This window comes from Lytechinus variegatus, chromosome 12 (genome assembly GCF_018143015.1).
Source record: "Lytechinus variegatus isolate NC3 chromosome 12, Lvar_3.0, whole genome shotgun sequence".
NCBI lineage: Eukaryota > Metazoa > Echinodermata > Echinoidea > Temnopleuroida > Toxopneustidae > Lytechinus > Lytechinus variegatus.
This window is the reverse complement of record NC_054751.1, coordinates 15,019,977-15,046,894: the sequence shown is the minus strand read 5'-3', so window position 1 is coordinate 15,046,894 and position 26,918 is coordinate 15,019,977. Positions and strand designations below refer to the sequence as shown.

General features: G+C 38.7%; 1 protein-coding gene across 3 annotated transcripts; it reads left to right on the top strand.

The window, feature by feature from the left end:
• The first annotated feature begins 382 nt into the window (after positions 1–382).
• Positions 383–26,918, top strand: LOC121424936. 3 transcript variants are annotated; one of them, XM_041620830.1, is made up of 12 exons: positions 383–466; positions 9,287–10,039; positions 11,050–11,397; positions 12,146–12,350; positions 13,673–13,805; positions 14,952–15,021; positions 15,188–15,328; positions 17,562–17,632; positions 18,625–18,783; positions 20,643–20,797; positions 22,191–22,303; positions 23,271–26,918. In XM_041620830.1, exons 2-12 carry the CDS (start codon positions 9,325–9,327, stop codon positions 25,562–25,564), a joined length of 4,404 nt encoding a protein of 1,467 aa, XP_041476764.1. In that variant the 5' UTR covers positions 383–466; positions 9,287–9,324; the 3' UTR covers positions 25,565–26,918. The 3 variants fall into 3 exon arrangements, with proteins under 3 accessions (XP_041476764.1, XP_041476765.1, XP_041476763.1); XM_041620831.1 differs by lacking the exon at positions 383–466 and adding an exon at positions 486–602 and having other exon boundaries at positions 12,149–12,350; XM_041620829.1 differs by lacking the exon at positions 383–466 and adding an exon at positions 486–602.

Sequence of the window (26,918 nt, the reverse complement as noted above, 5' to 3'; positions counted from 1 at the left end):
CAAAAAAAAAATGTTCAAATGCAATTTTAAAAATAGTGAACGAAAACAGTTTTGCAGAGACGATATTTCCAACACTGAGGATTTTTGATATTTTTTTTTTGGCTTGCCATTTTTTTTTCAGAGATTAAAAAGGTTAGACTTATGATTTTTCTCTTTGCTTGTCAAATTTGTCGGCTAAGGAAGAGAATGACACGAACCCCAACCCCTTAATTGAAAACCCTGGCTCACCCTGCCTCCCCCTGGCTGCTTGGCCTTTTTTTCATAATAGTACATGTACATATATTTTGCTCGCACGATTAGTCTATATAGGGTCTATCGATGCATACATGTTATGTGCAAATAAATTCGGGTCTCAATTAGAGACTAATTCAGAGCGTCTAGCTAGCTAGCTCGGCCGCGCCGCCGCGCCGCACAATTGAATGAGTGAATCAGTGATGTTCGTCGTGAAAGAGCGGCAATTTCGCAGGTAATTTCTTCTTTTTCGACGTTTTTGAAGGCGTCTTGACTTGTTATCATGGATCCATAATAGATTGGAATTTCTGCTCAACAAAGTTTCTATTCGATACTGTTGGAAAATAATTGTTTTTTTTTAGTCGCAACAGGTGTGTTGAGATGGAGGAAGATGCTGCCAAAAACGAATCCGCATGCAGTTTGTGTGTAAGGATGCTGTGTGTGAAAAATGAGCCGGTTGAATTCAGTTCAGTCCCACATTGTATTAATTTTGTTTGTAGAAATTTTTCAATCTTTTCAAACTTTCTAACGTTACTATTTAGAAATAGTATTCTGGCGACATTTTTTTTTTCAAATATAACATTTCTAACATTGGCCTGAATCATAGTGAATCAGCATGATCGATCATGATCGATTGATAATTTTTTTGACATTGTCAGTGATCGGTGAATAAGTACCGTAATTAGAAGGCAGTGTATACAGCCACACGCGTGTGTCTTTACCATCCAGCCACACGCGTGTGGTTATATCCAGAACACCTATCTGTGGATACCGCCACACGCCGCCAGTAATAACAGTAAAACACGTACTGGTATGTAGGTCTGACCGTCTATATCACGATCAAAATAACCTCATTTCTTCATTAAATTCTTACATTCTAAACCCCTTTGATATCCTTAGATCGTTTCAATTTCATTCTCACCGTCTTCTCTCCTTGCTTTTCTTGTCTTGTTACAAACGGTCGTCTGTTTAACAGCAAATTCTCTTTTTCTACTTGTGTCGATTCTGGCTTCCTTCGCGGCGGCGGCAGACCCATACAGCGTTAGCGCAGCGCAGTAGTAGACGCTGTATGGGTCTGCCGCCGCCGCGAAGGAAGCCAGAATCGACACAAGTAGAAAAAGAGAATTTGCTGTTAAACAGACGACCGTTTGTAACAAGACAAGAAAAGCAAGGAGAGAAGACGGTGAGAATGAAATTGAAACGATCTAAGGATATCAAATGGGTTTAGAATGTAAGAATTTATTGAAGAAATGAGGTTATTTTGATCGTGATATAGACGGTCAGACCTACATACCAGTACGTGTTTTACTGTTATTACTGGCGGCGTGTGGCGGTATCCACAGATGGGTGTTCTGGATATAACCACACGTGTGTGGCTGGATGGTAAAGACACACGCGTGTGGCTGTATACACTGCCTAATTGGCAAATTAGAAATGTCCAGTTTTTCACCACTGTTCACCACTCTAGGCGACACCGCAATACTTACCCGTGTTAAGAAACTGGGACTCCACTCACGCGCATTTGGGCAGCCCTAGCTTAGAACTAAGCTTTCTTTCCGTAAAAAATCTTTATTCTTATGATTCAATAAATGTTAATGAATATATAATTACTGTTAAATCGGTACTCACCGGTTCTTTTCTTGAATTTTCTGCCAAATTCCCACGCTTCTGGCAACAATTCTGCCTACAATTTTGTCGCCATAGACAGCTGTTCATGCAACTTTATTTATAAATGGAGCGCCCCTTACGAGAGTTGTTAATGCCGCGGAGAAATCGTTAGGCATTTTGGCCTGTGATCAAGGCTTAGCTGTTCTATTTTTTTAAATGTGTGAGATCGAAATCACAGCGAGTAAACACTCTTCCATATGGAAGAGTGTATACTCGCTGTGATATGATCCCGATAGGGAGGCGCAACACCCCCACCCACATGGGCGCAAATCCCAGGGCCGGGGGACATGTACCCCTCACCCAAAATAGTAGGGGGCACATTATGAAATATCCCCCTACTATTTTTGGTCATTAATTCATTCAAAATCGAAATAAAACATTTGGAAGAGACGATCTTACTTTTGGGATGCCCCCCTTTTTTTGCTTGTTTGCTTGTCAAATTTCTTTTGGTTAAGATGACCTTCTTTAGGGGGTGATAAACCTTTTTTTTTGTTTGTTTGTCAAATTTTCCAGCCCCTGGTCCCCCTACCTTTGGGGAGAGATTTCCGCCCTTGCAAGTAGACATACTCTTGATATTGTTTGCGAATCTGCACGGGCGTCGGAGGCTGGGGGATGAGGAAAAGCGGTGAGACGAGAACAAAAATAGAAGGGAAAAGAGGACAGAAAAAAAGTGAAAGAAAGAAAAATTAATGGAAAATAAAAGGGAAGAGAAAATAGGGAGAAATGTGATGGGTAAAAAAAATTGGGGAAAGAAGACAGAAAAAAGTGAACAAAAGAAAAATTAATGGAAAATAAAAGGGAGGTGAAAATAGGGAGAAATGTGATGGGTTACGTCGAGATTTTATGTGCCCGTGCAAAAAGAAATGAGCAGAGGTTGAGATGTTGTCCGTTTGGGCAAATGCCTGTCTGTTTCTCGGACTGGCGCCCGTGTTGCAAAAATTATTACCGTAAGCTGATGGAATCACTGCTTCATACCGATAGTGACAGGATTTAGCGGTTGTAGGTATAAATCGCGCTCTAACACTCTAAAACTGTTCTTTATCAAAAAGCTGTCCTTCATATTCATTTTCGCAAAAGAATATAAAGTTAATTTAAATCATTGTCTGTAGTTATCCTGTTAATGTTTAAAATACTTAGAAATTGGGTTAGGTTAGGGTTACCAAATTATCAGGGCAGAAAATATATTTTTTTTCTGATTTTGCGCGTCGAGCTGGCATTATTTGATCTGTGAGATTATGTTTTTGATGACATTCATTGTGTTCACAGCAATAATTATTAAACATTGCGCACGCGCCGTGCGCCGCATGAATTATGTAGATCAGTGAATAACTTACCGCTACACGCGAGCAGTTGCTCTATATATTCTATGTAAAATAATATACAGAGCAACTGCCCATTTTTAATGGTCCATAATATACCCACTTTTTTCTTTTTTGGAAAGAGTATGAAGTTATCTACTGATATACTGAATGTACAATAAAAGTCATTATCATGTATTTCTTGACATTTCATTTACTTTTTTCCCATCCCATAGCTGCTCGCATAGACCTACGCCATCACAAATAACAAAACAAAATCTCACTTTTTTTTCTTTTTTGGTGGGGGATGGATTTTCCACTGGATACGCAACGGTACAATTTTTCAAATTATTTTTTTCTGCTATCTTCATAATAAACTTTAAATGATTTCGCCTGTGCACTATTATTTTTTTAAAGACAAAATAACAAAATTACATCTAGTCATCATCATCATAGCATCGTCACCAACTTCATTCTCATCTTCATCACCACTACCACCATCATTATCATCATCATCATCATCATCACCGCCACCATCACCACCACTATCATCTTCACCAAGATAATTTTCATCATCATCATCATTGCCATCATCGTCTTTCTTTTTTTCTTATTTTTTCCCCTTCCCTTCTTTTTTTCCTTCCTATTTTCCTCCTTTTTTAGAGGGGCATACCACCACGCCCCCTCACTGGATATCGGCCTCTAAATATGTTTGTTGATGTATATAAGTTGGCGGATGCCTCATGAAATGAAATAAGAGAAAATAAGGAAAGGGAAACTAAGAAGAAAAACAAGAAATGAGGAGAAGAAAAATGAAAGCCAAACAAACAAGAAAAAACAATATCAAAATTTTGTTGTAAAGTCTTCTACGTCAGTTTAATAATTATGTTTTCAGTGAAATGAGAACATAAAAGAATTGAAACAAGTAAGAAGGGCTATACATCGTAGCAAAGAAATAGAGGGAAGCTCCGAGACAATGAAAAGGGTGAGAAAAAGAAGACTTTGAAAACCTCACAACACGTACGAGCATAAAAAAAATGGAATAAGCGAGGACAAGTAGCTGAGGGACCCTCCCCCTCTCTCTATTTATTTATCTATCAAACTCGCATATACAAGAACTTCTTACTAATCAAAATATTGCGAGCAAAAAGCACGAGCTGACATTTTTTTTCAAAATATTCAAAACTGATAGAGAGACGCATTTTAAACATTATTCATGAAACTTATTAATCATTCGATTGCGACAAATGATCTGAGAATTTAGTGTTTTTAGGAATTCATTAAAAGCATAAAGTTGTATCTCAACATTAAAATATTGCAGGCGCAACGCATGAGCTAAAGCTATATACAAAGATAAAAAAAATGACATTTTAAGTATTTTTGGTAATCACGAAAAAGATTGATATTTCATGAAAGAAAGCTCAAATCCCGAGGAGGAATATTTTTATGAATTGACTTTAAAAGCCGGGGGCCACTTCCATTCACAAGTGGATACCATGCGCGATCATGGGGTCTCAAAAAGCACCCTAAATACGTAATTTCCTGATTCAGAAAATGCACCCCTTAACAAGTATTGACATGTACCGTACCCTTGACAAGAATTGAAAACAAAACGATACTCTTTAAATATTCCCTGAAATGACCCCTAAACAAGTACAGGAATGTTTTTTGTTACGGGTCCTTCGGCCGGTCTTCGGCTTTTTTACCTTATTTGGCTTAGTACGACCCCACCTAGCTTCTACACCTTGCGCAAATTGGACTCTAAACACGAAGTGTTGGGGAAAACAAGGACATCCTTTATAAAACATTTTAATCTTGTTTTATCATCCCCTCAAATTCGACCCTAAACACGTAATTTTCCTAGCGAAATAGATATACCCCTTTTTCATTATTTTTGTGTTTTTGACACCCTTATGTTACGTACGTAACGTGCCCTATAGTGAAAAAGATTTTTTTTTTTGGTCGCGCATATGGTATCCACTCGTCAATGTAAGTGGCCCCCGGGCTTAAAAAACTGTGGAAGCCCCATTTAATATTTGATTATGGGATTATAAGTCGAATTTATAAATAAAAGCTGAAAAAATAAAGTATTTTGTGTTCCTCTATCATAATTCTCTTTCTCTTTAACACTAGTTCCCTTTTTTTTTGGGGGGGGGGGGTATTTTGGTTAAAAAAGCTAGGAGAGAAAAAAATAATTTCTGGCTAGCGTTATGAAATATATCATTATCAACGTCTGGTGAATAGAATAACCAACCGATCACCTGACGAGAAAGCGTATCACGTGATCTGCATAACAGCTTCGATCGCGAGTCAGAAGTGAAGAGCAACTGCCAAGAAAATCAGGAAAAAGTCGTCAAAATGTAAGTTTCCCTTAATATCTTTCATTCTATTTTTGTTGCTAACAATGTATTTACGATCCTTAATTATAATATTTAACAAAAAAAGAAAGAGCGCGTACTTGTGAAATAATATCGAAATATCCTGTACTCAAAGATTTCTAACCCCGCAATTCCACTGATGTCGCCTATGAGGTCCATACATGTAATGTTTGGACCTCATTGGTACTAGGAGTGCTGTTCGCTTTCATTTTAGTTTTCATGACTGATGACATGGCTTCAGTTTAGGGTTCAGGCTGGATCTAGTAGGGGGGGGGCTAAGCGCATACATGATTTGTCATGTACCGTACCTATTTTCTTCTTGTTGTGACTTGTGTTCCATAAAGTTCTCAAAATATCCCTTTTCAATTTCAGCCTCAGGTTCATATTGTCAAAACCAATCAGCTAGCACAGCTGCGCACTCGCATTTTGATTGGTAAGGAATGTAGGCCTATACCTCTATTGTATTTCTGTAAGAAGCTACTTAAAATCTCATTTTCCTAATGTTTTTTAAAATAACTTGGCTCACGATTTGAGCTTGCATTAATTGTTAAAAATATATTAACCCATGCACCCTTTGATTCATGATTACAAAAGTGCTTAAAATGTCCAGTTTTCAGGCCTTAAGGCTTAATATCAACAAATCATTTTAGGGTTATTAGATTAAGATAACATTTTCATGAATTCCTAATAATCAAATTGTCCCTTTTTTCAGAAAGGAATACCGACAAGTTTTATCTCGTCATTAGGAAGAAGAATAGGAAGATATTTCGTCATCATTTTCATGCGATGACTGTATGACAATATTCTTGGATTGTCCTGTTCTAGGTCAAAATGATAATTATAAAAACATCAGCTTGCACTGAGTGCTCGCATCATTTATTAAGTGCCGTCCATGTCCACTTCAGATTTTTCCTACACAGTGCTTTAATTGATCCTTTCAGATTGGAATATCAAATATTTTCAGCTCGCGCTTTGCGCTCGCATTACTGATTTTCATGATAAAAAATGTATTTACAGTAGAATGCCCAGACTTCTAGATCTAAATATAAAACACGTGCATGTGTGTTTATTTAGATATGCAGCTGGTTCTTTTAAAGGGGAATCCAACCCAAATAAAAACTTGCTTTTATAAGAAAAAGAAAAATCAGACAAGTCGATAGGTGAAAGTTTGATCAATATTGGACAAACAACAAAAAAGTTATGAATTTTTAAATGTTGTAAATATTGGTCATCACTATACCCATGGAGACTTCAAATTGGCCACATATGGGATGTCATAGTGATGTAAGGCAAGGACTACTCTTCCATGTACTCCAATACATATTATGGCTATAATGTCATTTTTCCAAAAAGTTTTATTTTAAGTTGTAATTTTCGTTCATGAGGACATAAAACAATATACTGCCTGGATTATATTTAGATTACTACCCCAGGGGAATGGGTACTTAGGAGAAAACCACAAATCCCTGATAATAAAGTACATGGCCTATGGGAAAGTTGTCCTTGCCCCTTGTCATAATTTACTTACCCAGTTGCCAATTTGAAATCTGCATTCTATTAGTGATCTTAATTTTAAAGCAGCTATAACTTTCTTATTGCTTGTCCGATTTCTTTCAAACTTTCGCCATTCTATTTAATTTATTTTTCGCCTTCCCACACGACATTTTATGGCCAAGGCTGGATTCCCCTTTAAGACATGCTTAAATTATCCAGTTTCAGATCAGGATATCATTTTTTTTTGCACTACGACCTCTCATTATTAATGTAGGAAGATACCCAGTTGCCAAACCTTTCATGCTTTACAAAACATGAATACAGTCTTGAGAGTGTTCTGTTAAAGTAAATCTCAATTTTTCCGCTCACACTTGCGTTATTTAGTTATATACAGTCTATCCTCTTCATGTTTACAAAAAGTGCATCGAACCTCCATTTTTGGGGTCGATATGTCGAAAATTTTCAGCACGCGCTTTGCGCTCACATTTTTTAATTGATGAAATACGTATCATCTTCATGGCTAACTGCAAACAGTCCATAACAGGTCCCTTTTTGATCAGGCCAGATTCTATGTATTAAAAATTTCTGATAGCACTTGGCACTCCCAGTAATTATAGGCCTCTATGCATTTTGTTAAGGACTACCCCTTCAAAGAAACTAACAAAAATAAACTTTGAGCAGCCGATCGGGGAAAGTATGGTTGAAATTTTTTTCTGGCCCCCCTATTGGTGAAAGTTGGATCCGCCTCTGTTTATATATAGAGGGTGAAGATCTCAGATCTTCCTCCTTTTCTCTAATTCTCATCACTCTTTATTTAAAAATTCGCCTAGTTTCAGTTTCTTCTAGAGACGCAAGAGACTTTTTTTTATTTGAATTCGAGGGGATATAAAAAACTTTGCGCGGTTCGCGCGGGAGGGAAAAACTGCGCCTGAGGTTAACGTTAAGTACATGTCATGTTAGAGTGTTAAGAGTTACGCTTCCGTACTTTTACATTGTAACTCCATTCAACATGGCAGAGTGTTTTACAAACCAGTGAAGTCAATCACCACAACACACACCAAACGCATATACACAGGCATTATCACTCACAGTCACATTCCCAATTTGAACTCAAAATCTCCTTTAAAAAGTAAAAAAAAATTGTATTAAAAATGTAGAATCTGTGCCATGTTTCCAGATGATCAGAGCATGTGGCGGCTTATTGCAGATTTAAGAAATGGGGTCGTCGAAAAATGCTGTAAAAATGAAGAAATCTCTGGTTTTGTTCAGAATTTGTGAAAGTTCTCGCAAATTTAAGATCATAACTTCAATTACCTTAATAAAAAGAAAGCAACTGAGAAACTCTTCCAGGTGAATATGTACAGAAATCAAGTTGACAGCATGCAGGCCTCCATTTGACATGGGGTCCAAGCGTAATGAAGGAGCAAATGGCCACTTCAACTTCCAGGTTGCATGCGGTGTAGCGCAATTTAGCGGCTATCCCATGCATTGACTTTTGAACGTAGGGTGGGAGCTGTGGAATGACGAGCGTAAAACATGCTCCCCTGAATGTGACTGGTCACACTTGTTCCAAGAAAATCACATCTTTTAAGTTTATATAAACCTTTTGACACACTAACAAGCATATGAGGAAACTAATCAACTGAAAATTTAGTGGAATTAAAGAAAAAGATTGTTTAATCTTCAGTTAATTTTCAGCTGCGCAGACATTTGGGCCCCTCTTCATAATTCATCAGTGATTTTACGAACTGGCTCAAACCTTGGCTGGTCTCCAAAATATGATTTCGAGAGAATTGTGTTCAAAGTTTGGAGGTTTTTCGGACGCTCATAACTTCGTGCTTTGAAACAAATCAGATCAATTATTTATACCACTTCAAAGCATACATTCTATTCTTTTATAATATACAAACTTTTGTTCGCCATTCAAATTCAGTTTTTCTATACTTGAAATGATGCGCAGGTATGTATTTCAGAAACTGTTTGTTTTTATGAAAACAGAGGGTTAAGGTCTCTTTGTAAAAGCATGCATACCATGCGCATTGTTTTTTGCGACACAAACCATGTTTTAAGCCAGTTCGTAAAATCATTCAATGCCATGCAGTCATGATATCTCTCCCACTTCATGGAGCATCCTTGAGTACAACTGCTGGGTAGTTTCGTTAAAGTGTGGCACAATCAAATTGATATTCATTCTTTCATTTTCTTATTTTCCTGCAGCACATGTCCCTATAGATTAAGTATCTTTCTTAGACAGAATGAAGAAGTTTTCAGGAGTCGGTCGGGGGCTGTTCATCCAGTCCAATGCTGCTGATAGTGAAGTTGGCCGTGTTTCACCCTCCACTGTTGAAAACCCATTGTCGTCTCAAAGCCCACCGAAACCTGACTTGTACGAAGGAGGTACTATTGGGAAAGATGGAAGCACTTCTGAGCCTTCAGTCTTGCCTCAGGACACGGAAGATTTTACTGAAGATGAAGAAGGCAAGGACATTCCACAGAATTCTGGATGCGACCCTCCGGACCAGGACTCTTCCATGCCAGCTCTTGATGATAATGCGAAGTCCAAGGGACCTGAGGCATCAGCAAAACTGGAAGGTGCCAGAATATCATCTTTGGAAGACCACCCCAAAGTTGACAGTGATACCTGGAAGAGTGAACCTTCCGCTTTATCTCATCAAGACAAATCACCAGAATGTGTCGAGCCAGACACTTCCACTGAAGTGCCTCTCAAGGATACTATAGAATCTGTTACAGATCCTACTCCTAGTGCGGCTGAAGGGAATATACATGTCAAAAGTGAATTTATCAGTGAGACTGAGGAGGTAAAGGACTCAAATGAAATTAGCAAAAGTAGTAACACTCAGGTCGTGGCCAATGAAAATAGTTCAATTGAACCCAAGTTAGGAGAAGATACTAAAGACAATGAGAATGAATCTACCAATGAGAGTGACCCTAGTGTAAAAGACAAATCGAGTAAGTGACATCATGTTTGTAATTCTAACTATTTGATTAAAGATTTGGCCGTTTGTTCATTGTGGACACTTTGTTTAATTTGTATAAAATGAATGATGAAATTTGTATGATTTCCTTTTTTTTTTTTGATTGATTTGGAATGATAATCATTATTGTATAGAATTGTACGATTTCAATAATGAAGATCTTTTGAGAAGTGTTGTTATTTTGCAGGGTACTTTCAGATGAGTAATCCTCACAGAGGTTGCTAAAATTAATTTTCTATTTGAAATGAATTGAATATGTCGAAATTCATATACATGTACATTTTACCCACTGTTAAACTTGAATAGGAGCAATGTTATACATGTGTGTGATACAACATGCATGATTCTGGGGAATTCCCAATGACAGGATATGTCGCAATATCCCTTTAACTGATATTTATGTCGAGCCAAAATGATGTAATAACTAGATTTTGTGCATTTAATATAGTGCAAGTTTATTTATGTACTGTACATTGTACAGTATATATCTGGGTAAGTCCATCAGGTTAAGTAAAAAACTTACAAGATTTCAATTTAACATATGTATCAACTATCTTTTTCTTTTTTTTTGCAAAAAAGATCATAAAGTTATAATTTACTGTGAGGATGTGGTTCAGATTTTATGTGTCACTGGGAAGAAGGTCTCCTACGTGTAGGCTTTCATAGTAGTAATTCATGTTTGATCTTGAAATCTTCTCAGGATTTGTTGTAGTTCAAATCAAGTTTGTTTACTTGTTACATGTTACATGGACATCACATTCACATATTCATTGGCAATAGATTGACAGGTCTGAAGTTGCATCACATCCTGATGTTTGATTAGTAAATCTTTGTGCAGAAGTAATCTAACCAGTCAAAATGAGACACAAGTTTTTGGTTCTGGTATGTCACAAACCCAACCAGATATACTTACTCATCTGAGAAATTTCCTCAATGTTATGAATAACTTTGTTATATTTTCACTTATTTGATGTTTTCTTCTAGAAATCCACATTGCTGCAAACTTGAACTCTTCTGCTCCAACGAGCAAAGGTTCAAAGACCACCCCGGACATCCCCCTTCTTCCCTCTCCAGTGAAGGTACCCGGTGCTGGCATCTTAGGGGCAGCTCCAAACGCCCCTCTTCTGCCGAGGGGGCCTCCTCCCATGTTCCCCAAAGCCCTCCCCATCTCCATCCCACCACCTCCAATGGACCTCCGGCTGCCCCCGCCCAAAAAGGTTCCAAAGACGAAAGAGGAGCTGCTGCAAATTCTGACAGAACAGGTCGGACTCATTCAGCCGTTAGATGAGAAAGGAGCTGCAGATCAAGGACGGGGAAAGACTGCTCCACCAGGTACATGTAGGAAAGGGAAATTGATTGATATTCTGTAAGCCAGTTTGTAGGTTGTCAATTGCACAAAGGTACTGGAGCAATAATTTTCATAACTTTTTTTTAATTGTTTGCATGCCCTTCTTTTACCATTTAATGCTAGGAAACCTCTTGGACCTCTCAGTTACTGCGGTAGGTTTTATTGTATCTAATGATAAATGTACTATAGATCTAGGATGGAGAAATTTGGTCTATCAGGTGGATGGGGGGGGGGGGTCATGGCATATTTACGTGGAAGGTTATTAGCATTATCAATATTACCATATCATCATCATTGCTATTACCCTCATTATGTCCATCATCTCCATCATCGTCCTCTTCATCATCATCATCATTGGCTTCACCAACACCATCATCATCATTTCCATTTTCATCATTATCATCATACTGTCATTATCTTCAATCATCTTTACTGTTGCCATCACCATCATCACCTTAATCATCATCATCATCATTATTAACACCATTATCATCATTATTGCCATTACCATTGTTATCACAATTAATTAATCACAATATCATCATCATTGCATTATTATCTTCACTTTCGCCATCATCATCATCATGTTATTCATCATCATCATCGTCATTATTATCACCATCATTTCCATAACGACCAGCATTCTTTACAATCACCGCCAAAGTCATTGTCCACTCTATGGCCTTCAACTATCAATATCTCTGAACCATCCGACTTTCTCAACTTCCCCAGCAGACGATCAAAAGTCCAAGGCACAACCAAAGAAACAACAGTATCCGCAGAGACAACAGCAGCATCAGCAGCACTTGCCTCACCAGCCAGGACAGCCATGGCAGAATCCTGGCAGAGAGAACAACTGGAGACAGAAGACAGATGGCAAAGGTCAACAGAACAACATGAGGATGCCACAACAAGGCATGACTAACATGCAGAACAGGTAGATAATTCTTTTGAGTTAGGAAAACAATTTATGATTTTGAACTTGATACCAATAGATGTATCTATAAAGATATAACACAGCTACTACACTGGTTTTTTTTAAATATTCTTAATAAATGGTGCAGCTGTATTATAGTTAAAGGGATGGTCCAGGCTGGAGATATTTATATCTCAATAAATAGAGTAAAATTCACTGAGTAAAATGCTGAAAATTTGATCAAAATCTGGTGACAGATAACAAAGTTATTGAATTCTAAAGATTTGCAGTATTTAGGTGAAACAGTTCTAGGCATGTCTTTATGAATATTCATTAGGTAGGCTGATGATGTCATATCCTCACTTGTTCTTTTTTATATGAAATTAGGATTATTCAATTTTTTTCTACCAAGAACTAAAACAATTGGATTGACAACTGATTAAGTGCATTAGTTATTACATCATAATTGAGGCATATCATTTACAGTTGTGTGAAAAAATGAAACACTGATGATTTCATGTAATAACATAGAAAAGGGTAAGTGGGGATGTGACATCATCAGCCCACCTAGTGAATATTCATGACAATGTGCATATAACTGTTTTCACAAAATATTGATAAACTTTGAAATTCAATAACTTTGTTATTTGTTAAAATAAAATGCTGAAAATAAAATTGTCAGCATTTTGCTCTGTGAATTTTACTCGATTCATTTAGATATAAACATTTTCAACCCGAACCACCCCTTTAAGCTACTATAAAGATTCTAAACATTCAAGGAGTAAATCCTACAGTATACCCATTCATCTTACTTTGGTTGAGTGCAGCAAATTAAATTTCAACTTATCAACTTGATTTAATGGGAACCAATATGATTTGGAATGTGATTAAATGCCTAAGATACAGTCACCGGTCATACACAAAGACCCGTATTCTGAACTCGGTTTAACTTAAACTCAGGTTTGAAGTTGTGGTTTAAGTATGGATAGCCAATTGTTACATAAATCACTAACAGTAGAGATATCGTATTTCAGCTCATTTGACTCTCAAATCATTCATAATTGTCTAGGAAGTATAAATAGATGATTGTCTTTACCATCGATGAATCAGGAAAGAGCACATTAAACATAAGAAACATACAATTTATTAAAATGTTGACACTTTTGGCTTCCCATAATTTTAGCACAGAGTTAGACCATGGTCTGAGTTAAACCCGACTTAAGAATATGGGCCAAAGTCATTTGTAACTTACAAACATCTTTATGAAACACAATCCGTGCCTATTATTTACCATTCATTACACTTGCCATCTGTGTGTGTGTGGTTTTTTTTTGTGATTACAGGCAACCAAATGCATCAGGAAAGAAACCCAGCCCCCAAGGTACCATGAAATCGGGTCTGTCCAGTCTCACCAAAGATGAACTGGAGAAAGAGTACCAGTGGCAAAAGTTCAGTGTGGAGCGGAAAATCAAGAAGGTAGGAATTTGGGCGTCTCACTATGAAGGAAATGATGGATACTCAGCGCTGCCAATCAGTAGGATTTTATTCTGTTAAGTAGGGTTTTAAAGGGCAAAGTGGCACAAGATAGGACTTTTCCCATAGAAATATGATTTTTGAAATTTGTAAGAATTATGATTTATGTTTTTTTTTCAAAATTTTCAAGAAAAATAGGATTTTAGATTTGAAAATAGGATAAAAAGAGAGAAAGGATGGGATTTTTTCACAACTAAGGTTGGCAATACTGGCAAAATTATCATAAATTTTATGCTTCTAGTGTAAAAAAAAAACAACCATCATTTCCTCTGTACGGACCATAAGAATGGGCTTCAGGCACGCATGGCTGTTTCCATAATATTCTGCAATTGCATTTGCTGTGTTGGTTCTGGGATTCATCTCGCTGGTTCTCGTTGTCTTTCCTCCTCATCTTTCCTTCATTTTGATAATTTTTACAACTTTGGAAATGAAGTTGAATTTAGTGCTACATGTACATCTACACCTTTGTTTTCTTGCTCAAGTGGTGGGGTTGTCTGCACAAACCCATGAAGCGTGCTTACAGTTGAATTAGTGTCAATTCTTGTGCATGCAGTTTTACTTTGAATGGTCTATTATATAAAAATGAAAGTTTACTCGGAATAGGAGTCTTCGGCTATTTTTTCTGTTTTTGGCCCTTATTTCCCTCATTCAAATAAAATGGCAAAATGGTGGAGTCAAAAGAATCTCTGGTCTCATCTACGAAGAGATACGCAGTGTACTGAAAGTCTTCTTGGAGAAATTATTCTCTCATTTTCAGAAATGAGAGAATAATCATTGTGACCTTTTAATGTATTTTTAGAAAGTGTCTCCTTTAAGACATCAGTACTATAGCATAGGTATTAACAAATGGTTGATTGTGCTTTATATGTGTGCACCATTGAGTCTTGTTATAGCCTAGTGTATAGAACCCTGTACATTATCCTACTTTTGACACTTTTACAGTGCTTCATGTGCGTTTTGACGCAAACGTATTCACTCTGCTTCATGCCCACACAAATATATAATACACACATGATCCATGTCAGTGCACGTGATTGGCTACAGACAGTCATGACCAGTTTTATAATGCTGTTTTTTCCCCCATTCTAGATCCTCAAATCATTGAAGACGAGTACCAATGAGGAGGTTATTAAGGAGCTACTGGCTATTATCAAATTCAGTAAGTGCTTTGGGAATTTTGTAAATATTTAATATTAAAGATAAATACAGTTTGAGGTTATGATCTCCCAAATATTTGTATGTTTAATGAAGAAATATTTGGCAAATAATTCCGGAATAAAATTACTAAGAAGACATTATATTGCCATTCTGCTTTCTTGCTTCAGATCCGTCCAAACTGGCCAACTTTCCATGGCCCAAGGAGCAGTATGTTGTGCTGGAGAAGCTGATAGAACACGCAATCGTCAACACAGACAACGACGATGCACTCCATAAGAGGATTGCTACAATCATCAACTCATTGCAAGGTAAGGTTCATTCAGACGTGACACGAAATTTGCTCCCTGCAAATTTCAGTGAAATGTTACAGTTCTGATAATTTTTGTCTCGCCCACCAGAGGTGAAGGCGAGACTTAGGGATCCAAATGTCGTCCGGCGTCCGTCCGTCACAAACCTGTAATGACACATAACTCCACAACCGTAAGTCGCTTTTCAACCAAACTTGGATGGTAGATGACTTGGGGGACCTGCATGTTATGCTGCAGTCTGAGGTCACATGGTAAGGTCAAAGGTCATTTTGAGGTCAACGTTAAAGTTTACATGCAAGACTCTCTTATGACACCTAACTCCGCAACCGTAACCTACTTTTCAACAAAACTTGGATGGTAGATTAACTTAGGCGACCTGCATGTTATGCTGCAGTCGGAGGTCACATGGTAAGGTCAAAGGTCATTTTCAGGTCAACATTAAAGTGTATGTGCAAGGCTCTTATTATAAATGTTATTCCATCCGAGTCATTTCACGATGAAGTTTCGATATAATTCTCTTGCGTGCTCTCGCAAATCACGATATTTCTGGTTATTTTCATAAGTGGGCGAGACACAAAATTGCTTTTGGCTTGTTTTTGCTAGTGAATGTTACATAACTGGTGTCTCACTGCAATTTTGGTTGAGCACGTTCTTGGTGACTTGTAGGCACATGGTTAAAAGAGCAATGAAAGACGTGCAAGTCGACAAGGGAGGTAGTGTTGAAAGAAACGTTGGTGCAAAAGGTTTGGATGAATAGCGGGTTCATCAGGGGTTGAAGATAGGCAGTGATGTATCAATGCAACTAACTCACAAAAATTTAACAGATGGTATAGCATTTCTCTAAATTGAAGAGAAATACTCTGAAGAAACCTAAACCTTGCAACAAAGTTGGTTCTGTGGATGTACATTAAAACCCCAAACTTGGAAAAAGCAGGTTTTGTACCCTTCACCTTCAATGGACCATAACTCTGCAACCTGTGATAATTGTGACGCAAGCAATGTGTAAAATGAAAGTTGATGAGTTAGCTAGTCATGTAATATAGAATTATAAGAATTTTTCATGTACATGTAGTCTTGATATAGCTGACTTTTGAACTTTGGTTGCCTTTTTTAGGAACAGCCTTGTATAGTTCTAGGGTTGCAATAGGGTTTTTATATTAGGTTCGGGGTTAGATAGGGTTTATTGTTAAATCCAGGGTTGAAGTTTGTTATTTGGTTAGTGTATGGAATCTATTTGGAAGCAATTGTTGCTGTATAATGAAACACATCAAGATGTAGCAAAACAAAGCTTATTTCATTATGTTATGAGAGATGTTAAAAGACATGGTGTTTGTTGATCATGGAGCTGTGGAAGAGGTTTTGTTCCCCTCCTCTTGATTTAATATTCACATTTGGCTTGTTAACTATATTTCAGATCACAGTTTCTCCCAAACCTGTATTTGATACTTTTTCATTTACCTGGCAATTTATGCAATGATACCTACGCAAATCTAATTGATAACTTCTGAGTTCTTCTCAATTGTAATGTTTTGTGCCTTGAAATTATTAAATGCAGGCAGTATAGTTGAAAATTTGGAGGAAAAAAGCTTATTGATAAAGAACGAGAATGATCCTAGACAGTGATGATCCTCAGCATTTGGGGCCCGTTTCATAAAGCACTCATGTTTATAAACAAAATTTATTATTGAAACTACCATGTAAACAGGGCTCAGCAGGCAATCAAATCAAGGTTTCCATAGTAGATATACATGAAATGACAAAGCCGCAATAAATCCAAATCTTTATCAAATGGGCCCTTGTGGCATATATTTTTCAATTAAAGAATTCCAAAGCATATTAAAAGGGGAGCAAACTGATCAACACTTGTGTGATCTCTCGTTGACTCTGTTATAAATAGCTTGTCTTAAAATAGAACTTTTGAGATAACTTTTAGTAATACAGAGAGGTATAATTTTTATTTTGGTGAAAAGAAAAAAGGGTTTTGAGAGGAAAAGTATCCGTTTTGCTACTTGGTAAACATAATAATGATTGCAATGCGACTGTATTGAGTAGTGAATGAGTGCGTTATCAATTTTTTGGCCAATATATACTGCTCGTAATGTTGCATTATGGCCGATGAACCAGGCCAGGTATGATTACTTGGGGACTTAAAGTGGGGCTGTTAAGGTTGCTACTTTGTATAACCTTTGTTAAAATATGATAAAGACAATGCTGTGATATCTCTCTATTGTAGATATGCATCCCCAAGGGTTCAAGGAAGATCTGAAGAATGCCATCATGCATGAACAAGGAGAATATATTCAGGTAAGTAAAGATGTCTTCAGGCCAATTCATACCTCACGACCCTACTGGTCTACGATTTGTCTGTGACTGAGTGAAGGGAAATGTGACATCATAGCTCTTATCAGCTTGAGAGTCGCATACCGGTCAGAGACAAATCGCAAGGAAATTTGTAAGGATTTGACATGTCGAATCCTTACAACTGGATCACAAGCTCAATCCAACTTCCAGCCGATCAGACAGCAGAGTCGCACTTAAATATCGATGCGTACATGATATGCAATGTGCATATGCGGTATTAAGCGTCATTTTCTCAGTTGCTATGGAAAAAAGCAAAAAGCTCATGAGTGAGTTGCAGAATAGCAGGGTAGTCAGATCGCAAGGTGTGAGGTGTCGAGGCTTCTGACTAACTTGCTATTCATTTCCCCTCACTCAGTCGCAGACCAGTCATAGACCGGTCGGGTCGTATGGTGAGCGGTGGCCTTTTTCCTGGCATTGTGACTCATGGTAGAGCACCTGTCATATCAATGGGACGTAATGGGTTCAGTCCCCAGCCAAGTCATTCCTAAGACTTAAAAAATTAGACCCTCTGCCTTCTTGTCATACTCAACATATGAGAATGGAGAAGAATACCGGTAATAACATATTATCTTGTGTAGGGCCCACTCTAACCGCAGTTTTATAACTGAAGTGTCTACCTTGGTTTAATTAATAAGAGTTATTTTCATTGTGTTTCATTCATATTATCATTTTATTAAGGGTCTTTTAGTTCAATATGGCAGAATCAGTACTGTAATTACAATTCTTTCATTTGGAGGTTTACATGAGAATATTGTGAGGATTTTTACGCAAATCTCTTACTGACAATCAGTAGATGACAAGTTCAAATCACGCTTGTTCCCAGATATCTTTACACTTTTTTTTCATATCAAATATGCAATCAAATTTACTTGGTACAAGCCAGAATTGTGTTTACTTCATTAAAATTTGTGTATAATTTTTGAAAAATATTTCAGGGAAGTAGCAGTGATTTCAGGAGAAAGCAAGCAAGGTCTGCCAGTCATTTCTTGGGAGAGCTGTACAACCTTTCTCGGGTTTCAAGTACTGAGTTCAAAACTTCAGTGCAGTCTGTCATCGCTCTCACCCTCAAGGACTGGATCAAGGCACCCAATGTGGTGAGAACTAAAATAGAAATCAAGAGTACCTGTTTATCTAACAATTAGTGGTCAAATAAAAGATTTTTTAACGTCTGGAAAACATAGTGCATGCATGCTTTTTTTGGTTTGATTTTATGTCTGTTGATAAGTATGCACTGCTGCTGCAAATTATCAAAGATAGTGCATTTTTCAATGCTTCATGATATGTTGTACAAGATAATCATGGTAATAAATTATTCATTTTGAAAAGAAGGTATACTACAAAATTGTGCACTTGCTCAGAGAAAGGAAAAGTATCAGAAATGGCAGTGGATATAGTGTAAATGAGGGCATGGAAAGTCACTTTAAGAGTGAAACACATTATAGACCAATTTCACAACGTGAGAGGGCAGCAGACTGGTCGCCATGCTGCGGTGGGTGAATCAACTTTTATAGTACACAAGTACACAAGGGTATTTGGTACATTCGTTCGATTTTTTTTTATTTTGGACCAATTGAGCAGATTTCTTGTAAGATTCACAATGAGCATTAATCGGAGAAGTTCAGGTCGCAGCTGTGCTGTGTTCAATTGCCACAACAATTGGAGAAAGCTTCAGGATTGGAAGCAAAGTGAATGTGAAATTCACTCGCCTTGGACTCATGAAGCCTGTTTGTGTGTGAAGCCGTACTCCCTGCATAGGTTTCCAGGCCGTGATGAAGGAATGCGTCGCCAGTGGCCCTCTCTTCCCCTTCCTCTCTGTTTTATTCTCTTGCCTTGCCCCTCCTTTTGGATACTTATAGGCCTGCATAAAATGTGGTGGTGGTGGGGTTTTTTGTGGGGGGAGGGAGGGGGGATTTATTTGATCATGCTTAGATGGAAATATCAGTCCCTCTCTCTCTCTCTCTCTCCCTCTCCCTCTCTATCTCACACTATCCCTCCCTCTCTCTCCCTCTCACTATCCCCTTCTCTGTATTACACTATCCCTCTCTCTCTCTCTCACACACTCTCTCGCTAGCCCCCCCCCCCTCTCTCTCTCACTACCCCCCCCCTTTCTCACTATTCCTCTCTCCCCTCTCACTATCCTCCTCCCACACTTACTCTCTCCCCCCTCTCCCCTCTCTCATCCTCTCTCCCTCTCACTCTATGTCTCGTTCACTCTCCTGCTACTCAAACACAATTTACTAGCAACAAGAAGTGAGCTCCCTGATGAAAACCAACAGCGACTCTTGGTCATCATCAACTCACTTTTACTGAGAAAACTAAGGGGAAAAAGTAGCCAAAGTGCAAAATTCATCATACCTTCATCGGTCAGATATGGCCATTGTCTTACATCGTCTACCCAGGTGTCAATGCTTTATTTTATTGATTTATGATGAAGTTAATGACACAATATCAGAGCTTATCTGTAATCTTTCATTGAATTTGTACACAGGGCCAATCGCGGTCAGCGCACTTGCCCACCGCAGCAATGGCGTCGCCGATAGAGGGCCAAATACATAAACCGGCCGTGAAATTGGTCTATACTGTGTGATTATGTTACTCTCCAGACGTGTATCAATCAGATATGATTATTCCTGTCTTGGACTGACCTTTCACATCATCACAAAAAGTTGTGATCGATCCGATCAATCACAACTAAGGAAAGCCAGCAACATCTGAAATGCATGTTTGTTCAAAATATTTCCTCTATGCTTCTTTTTGTTTTCTAAGGACATTGTGCAAATTTTCCTTTATAAAAAAATTGTGGTATTAAGGGATTTCCACACAGTTGATCGGATCAATCTTAACTCTTTGTAAGACGGGGCCCAGGGATCGCACCACAAGCCCTCTATTTGTATCTTAACCCATATATGGCCAGTAATTGTTAGACATGTTGTTAATGATATTTGACATACAGACAAGCACCAGTGAAGATAGTAGACTACTTCTTGAGGTGAATTCAGAATGTCTGGAGGAGTTTCTTATCCTTTCCCTGAGGGATAATGATGAGAACATCAAGAAACAGGTCCTAACACTGATGAATGAGGAGGTGCTTAGCACTACAAGGCCAAAGTAAGTCAAAGAATGGGTGAATTTAAGTTTGGTGTTGGTGTTGGAATCCAAATTTATATTACATTCCTTACCTCTGACACCCTGTATGTTCTAACATTGCTCAAGAATGAGTTTCTTAGCACTACAAGGCCAAAGTAAGTCAAGATTGGGTGAATTTAAGTTTGGTGTTGGTGTTGGAATCCCAATTTATATTACATTCCTTACCTCTGACACCCTGTATGTTCTAACATTGCTCAAGGATGAGTTTCTTAGCACTACAAGGCCAAAGTAAGTCAAGATTGGGTGAATTTAAGTTTGGTGTTGGTGTTGGAATCCCAATTTATATTACATTCCTTACCTCTGACACCCTGTATGTTCTAACATTGCTCAAGGATGAGTTTCTTAGCACTACAAGGCCAAAGTAAGTCAAGATTGGGTGAATTTAAGTTTGGTGTTGGTGTTGGAATCCCAATTTATATTACATTCCTTACCTCTGACACCCTGTATGTTCTAACATTGCTCAAGGATGAGTTTCTTAGCACTACAAGGCCAAAGTAAGTCAAGATTGGGTAAATTTAAGTTTGGTGTTGGTGTTGGAATCCCAAGTTATATTACATTCCTTACCCCTGACATGCTTTATGTTCCAACATAGCTGAAGGAGGAGATGCTTACCACTATGAGGCCAAAGTAAGTCAACGATTTAGTGGATTTAAGTTCAGTGTTAGTGCTGGTGTTGGTGTTGGAAGTACAACTCCTATTACCTTGCCTAGCTCCAGCACCTAATCTGAGGTCTGAAAATGATTCAAATCTCATTGTTAATTCATCCTAGGACCAACTTCATTTCATATCTGATGCTATGCACATTCATATGATTTAGTAATGATTTTATGACACCTAAATAGATCCATGCCATTTGATTGTTTGATATCGATCATTCAGCCCATTGTACAATGACGTCATCAACCATACAATTTTGGATCCATACGATTTTGTCCATTGCATGCACTCGCCGAAACAGCAGGTAACCCAAATCTACTTGTGTTTGAAGCCTGCATGTTGTGTGTACGCGATATTAGCAGACCGAGCTCGCACTTCATGACCATATTTTGCATCAAACTTATAAATTTCATATGAAAAAAAATCAATTTTTAGGTGTCATATAAAACACATAATGAATGTTCTCTTCATTTGTGCAATGGACAGAATACTTCATTCGGTGAAAGATGAAATGAATGATTCATTCAACTCGGCTGCGCCTCGTTGAATGGATCATTTCATCTTTCACCTCATGAAGTATTCTATCCAATGCACTCGTTCATTATTTGTATACTGGGAATAGTGACATTCACATTTTAGGAGATTAACCAAAGTTAAACTCAAGCTCTAAAAACTCTTTATTTCGTGACCATTTCAGAGAAGCGAGGACACTTCTGTTGGATACCCTGTTCAAGCTTGCCTGTCAGAGGTGTACTGCAGGGATCCCGACCACTGTACATGTGAATCAAGACAAGAGAGATGCCAAGACAGGTTGGTATTAACCCTCTGACTCCCACAATATTGGGCTGAAAGTTAAATAAAAGTAATTGCTGTAAACACTGATTTTATGAGAAAGTCTGTGAAAATCAAGGTCAGTTTTCCCTATATCATCCTACACCTAGATCTGGGGCCCGTTCCATTATTGTAACTACCATGGTACATATGGCTCAGCAACCAATAGCAATCAGGATTTCCATGGAAGTTGCAATAATGGCAAAGCTACAACAGTTGTAACTCTTAATGAAACTGGCCCCTGGTAACGTTACACAATCTGAATTTTGGGAAATCATGAAATCTAAGCTGAAGAACAATCACACTGAAGACTGCATATAACACAGATAAGCACATGTGGGACAGAGTGTGTACGATTATTACTTCGAGAAAAATACCAGTGAAATGTCATTCTTTATTTGCTTATGTCTCAGCAATTGTACAAGTCTTCCAGAATCCTTCGGCATATATTTTTAATTCATATATACAGCAGAGATGCCAGTCTTCAGGCTTTTGCGTGATTTCAGGCTCTGACAACTTATCATTTCAGGCTTTATATTGTTCAGTACATATGGGCTTTTAACATGTTCTGGCTTCTTTTCAGGCCCAGTGAGTAAAACTGACTGGCATCCCTGATACAGACACTTGGGTGGTCATTTTATTTGGATTCCCTAAAATGCCCCAAGAGAGATGGTGACACTGAAGTTCTTTTTTTATTTCCATGTATGAAATCGGCCCACTGAGAAAATATTAAAAACGTCAAATTTTTGCAAACATTCCGTTCATATCACAAATAGATTTTGTTGTCCTGAACAAATATTAATCAGCATTTGCAACTCTCATCAGCAAAGATAGTGAATCTAAACATGGCTACATTCACAAGCACTTGTTCCACAGTGAGATGCACCCTTTTTTATTTCTCCAGAGTGAATTCTTGAATCAATTTTTGTATTGTATCTTCTTTCAGATTCTGGTTTGTCCGACACCTCTCCTGCAAAAGTGACATCTTCTAGTCCTCAACTGCCGATAAGCCCACAGAAGCCTAATAATCAGCAAGATGGAAAATGGGCTACACAGCAGCAGCAGCAGCAACATAGGCAACAGCAGCAAAACCCACCATTTCCAGGTCCTAGGTTCACATCTCCGCCACCATCAGGGTTGGCTCAAGTTCCAAGGAGGTTACCACCCGGGCAGCACCCAATGAGCTTCCCTCAGGGTCATCAAGTGAACACGAGTGTCCCTCCTCCTAGCATTAATCAGCCAGGACACAATATACCTCGGTTCCCTCCTCCTCAAGGCCCTCCTCCGGTGCCAGTCCCAATGTCGGCTGCCGCTACAAGTTCTGGACTGGTGATGAATCAGTTGCCGCAACAAACACAGCATCACCAGCAACATGGGTATGCCAATCAGAGTACACCAGTATCAATGCAGGTACCCCAAGGATCACATTCTACCCCTCAATCTCAGATTTCTCAAGGAGGGAGCCAAAGACATTCACATGGCCTTGCTGCTACCTTAGCAATGGTTCAACAAGGTGCTATATCAGACCCACAAGCTGTTGCTGCTCAACAAATTATGGGAAACGCAGTTCATCAAGCAGCTAACATCCCTCCGTCACAAGCTTCCAGTATGCCCTCCATGATGTATGCCAACAGCCAGGTAAACCCTCATTCAGTTTCAGGTGTGACTGGTCAGCAAATGATGCAGGATGGGAATATCCAAGCAGGAACCGCTCATGGACACATTGTTCAAAGTTCTCAGTTCCTTCGCAACATCCAAGTGTCATTAGCACAGCAGATGAGTACATCTCTGAATTATCAGCAGCAGGAAGAACTTGTTAATCAATTGGGACACATAGGTCTGTCAGGTTCTAGTCCATGGCAGCATTCAGGGATATGTGTAACCCAGGCTGTGACTACACCTCTTTCCTCAACTGCTCAAGGGATGAACCCTTCCTTGAATAGGCAAGATATGCTGGCTGCTTCACCAGGCATTCCAGGGGTACCATCATCTCAAGGAGGAATGTCAAGTCAGCCTCCTTTTACCCAATCTGCAGGGAGTGGAACATTTGTTGATAATATCTCTGCATTAACACCTAACCAAGATTTTAAACAGAACAGTAATGATGTAAGGCAAGGAATTGGCCAATGGGGTATGCCAGCTCAGGACAGTCCCTGGTCTGAAAAACTTCTAGATTCCAATCAGTTACCCACCTCACCTCCTCCATCATTTACCTCTCCGCTCCAGACACCTAACCAGTGGTCAGGCGATAGTCAAGGTGTGACGTCGCAGGAAGCAGATAATGATACGCCTCAAGAACCCTCTGGATGGGGAGATGGTAGCCCAGGACCTCAAGAATCATCCCAGCAGAGGCTGGGAACAGATGGCTGGGGAACGTCTACTCCTAGTCAAGGTATCGCTAGTTGGGGTGCAAATCCCCTGCCAGGAAACCCAAAGACAACTGATGGCTGGAATGGCCATGTCAAATCCGTTCCTGGGCATCAATCAGGCCAAGCACAGCAGATTTCTGCAGAGCGTCCAGAAGTAGGTTCCAGGGGGTTTCCAAGTAAACCAAGAATGCCAAATCAGGCACCACAGAATGTTTCTCAAACTCCCTCAAAAAACATGTATAACTTCGAAGAGAGTGCAAGTTCTGATGGTTCCGAGTACGTAAGGTCAGGTGCATATACTCTTCCTTCAAGGCACAAAGAAGGGTCTCCAGCAGCAGAGGGTGTGTCCTACAGTGCCATGTCAGAACTGGGAAGCTATGGCATTGGCCCTGGCAACAGCTTTGAAAACACCTCATATGGAGGTGCATACACTCCAATAAGGGATGGAGGCGGCTATGGAGATCATCTTCCCCCTGGAGCTCAGAAAGTGGACGGATATGTCTTGTTACCTGAGAGCAAGCCTATCCAGGAATCCACCTCCCCAGAGCCAGTCGACTTCAAGGCCATCAGAAATTGTGTTGTCGAAGAAGATGATGATTTATCAATTTATGAACGTAATGCTCATGAGAATCAGTTGAGGAATCGGGAACAGTATGGCCAGCCTGACTGGGCAAAGTTTGGAGCACCCAAAGATAAGCATGCCCCTAGTCCTTTCGCTGGAAGGAACCGGAGGGAGAACATCCACAGAGGTCAAGGCAGGGGGAGTCTACGTGTAACCAATCCATGTACCGCCATGCCTCCATTCCCCGCCGCCCATCCACCAGGGAGTAATCTACCACCCTTCAAGCAAAATTTCTCACCAAGAAATTAACTCGGCATATATTTCAAGTAAAATTCTTTCTTCTGTATTTTTTTGTCCTGCAGCTGCTTGATCCTTCATTCCCAGGGGTTTTTTTTTTTTACTTTCTTTTGTGATTTGCAAATGTTGTGCTCTGATTGGAAAGCACTGCAATGTTTATTCTCTTCCCATAATTTTCAGGAAGGAAAACGAAAAGAAGGAGCTGCAAGAACCAAATGTATGTTTTCATATACAATGTTTCTAATTTGAAGGAGAATCGCCAAAAAAATGATGTTTGAAAATAATTGAGTGAATGTAGTATGTAGTTCCATTATTCAAGATGAATAAGATGTTTTTAGTGTTAAGTATTATTCAAACAAATTCCATCGAATATATAATGAACTTATATTCTTATTCCAGTCAAGGTGGCAGAATACACACAATACTTAAATCATTTCTCTATGATTTATTTTTTTTGTTTTATCCTTTAATATTTGTTTGGTGTAGTTTGCTATAGATTGTTGGGATGTATAAGCAGCAGTAGAATCAGTTGCATATTAAAGTTAATCTTGATAATGTAGAAATGGAGATTTATGACATCGAATAATGAAATATGCCAGTGCAAGTTTCTTCAAGCTTACCAATTACTTCAAGCATTAACTGGTGCCCCGCATGTTGCCTTATCAGTCTAACAGGCTATTGAGGTTTAGACTCAAAGACAGCATTGCCACTTTGATATACTATGTTTGGTAACCATTTTAATAGTGTGGTTTCCACACTGATAAATTTTAATAATGAATGTGTCTAGAGTGCCAAAACTGCCAAAGATTACACTCTTAATGCAGACTCTTTGGTTCCATAGCCCACTCTGAGTTGGTCACCTTTCACATTCAAAGAACAGTAGTCCTTTTTATTATTCACCGGCCTTCCACTTGTCAGTTTACCTTCCTATATTTGCAAAAGATGATTGGAGCTTCCATAATAGACAATTTTAACCCTATCTAGGCCGGGGTATTTTGGGAGTTTATATGGCCGTGGGGGGCCTCCCAGGCCCTCCTTGAGATCTTGGCCGTCGACTACCCCATCGTGCCGAAAATGAGCACGCGGGTTGTCTGGGACATAAATTCAACAATATTCTATAGTAATTTATTTCATGTGAATTACTATTATGTGATTATGCCAATTTATGTGTAATTAGTATGCAAAATCATACTTTTTCATCTAACTCCCTAAATAAAGCTCCAAACATTCTATTTTTTGGTATAGAAACTCTTTGTGGTGTTCTTAGCAAGTGCACTTGAACAAAATTGCGCTATCAAATCATTTTTGTCTCACCTGCGAAGCAAAGTGAGACTATAGGCGCTGCTTTTCCGACGGCGGCGGCGGC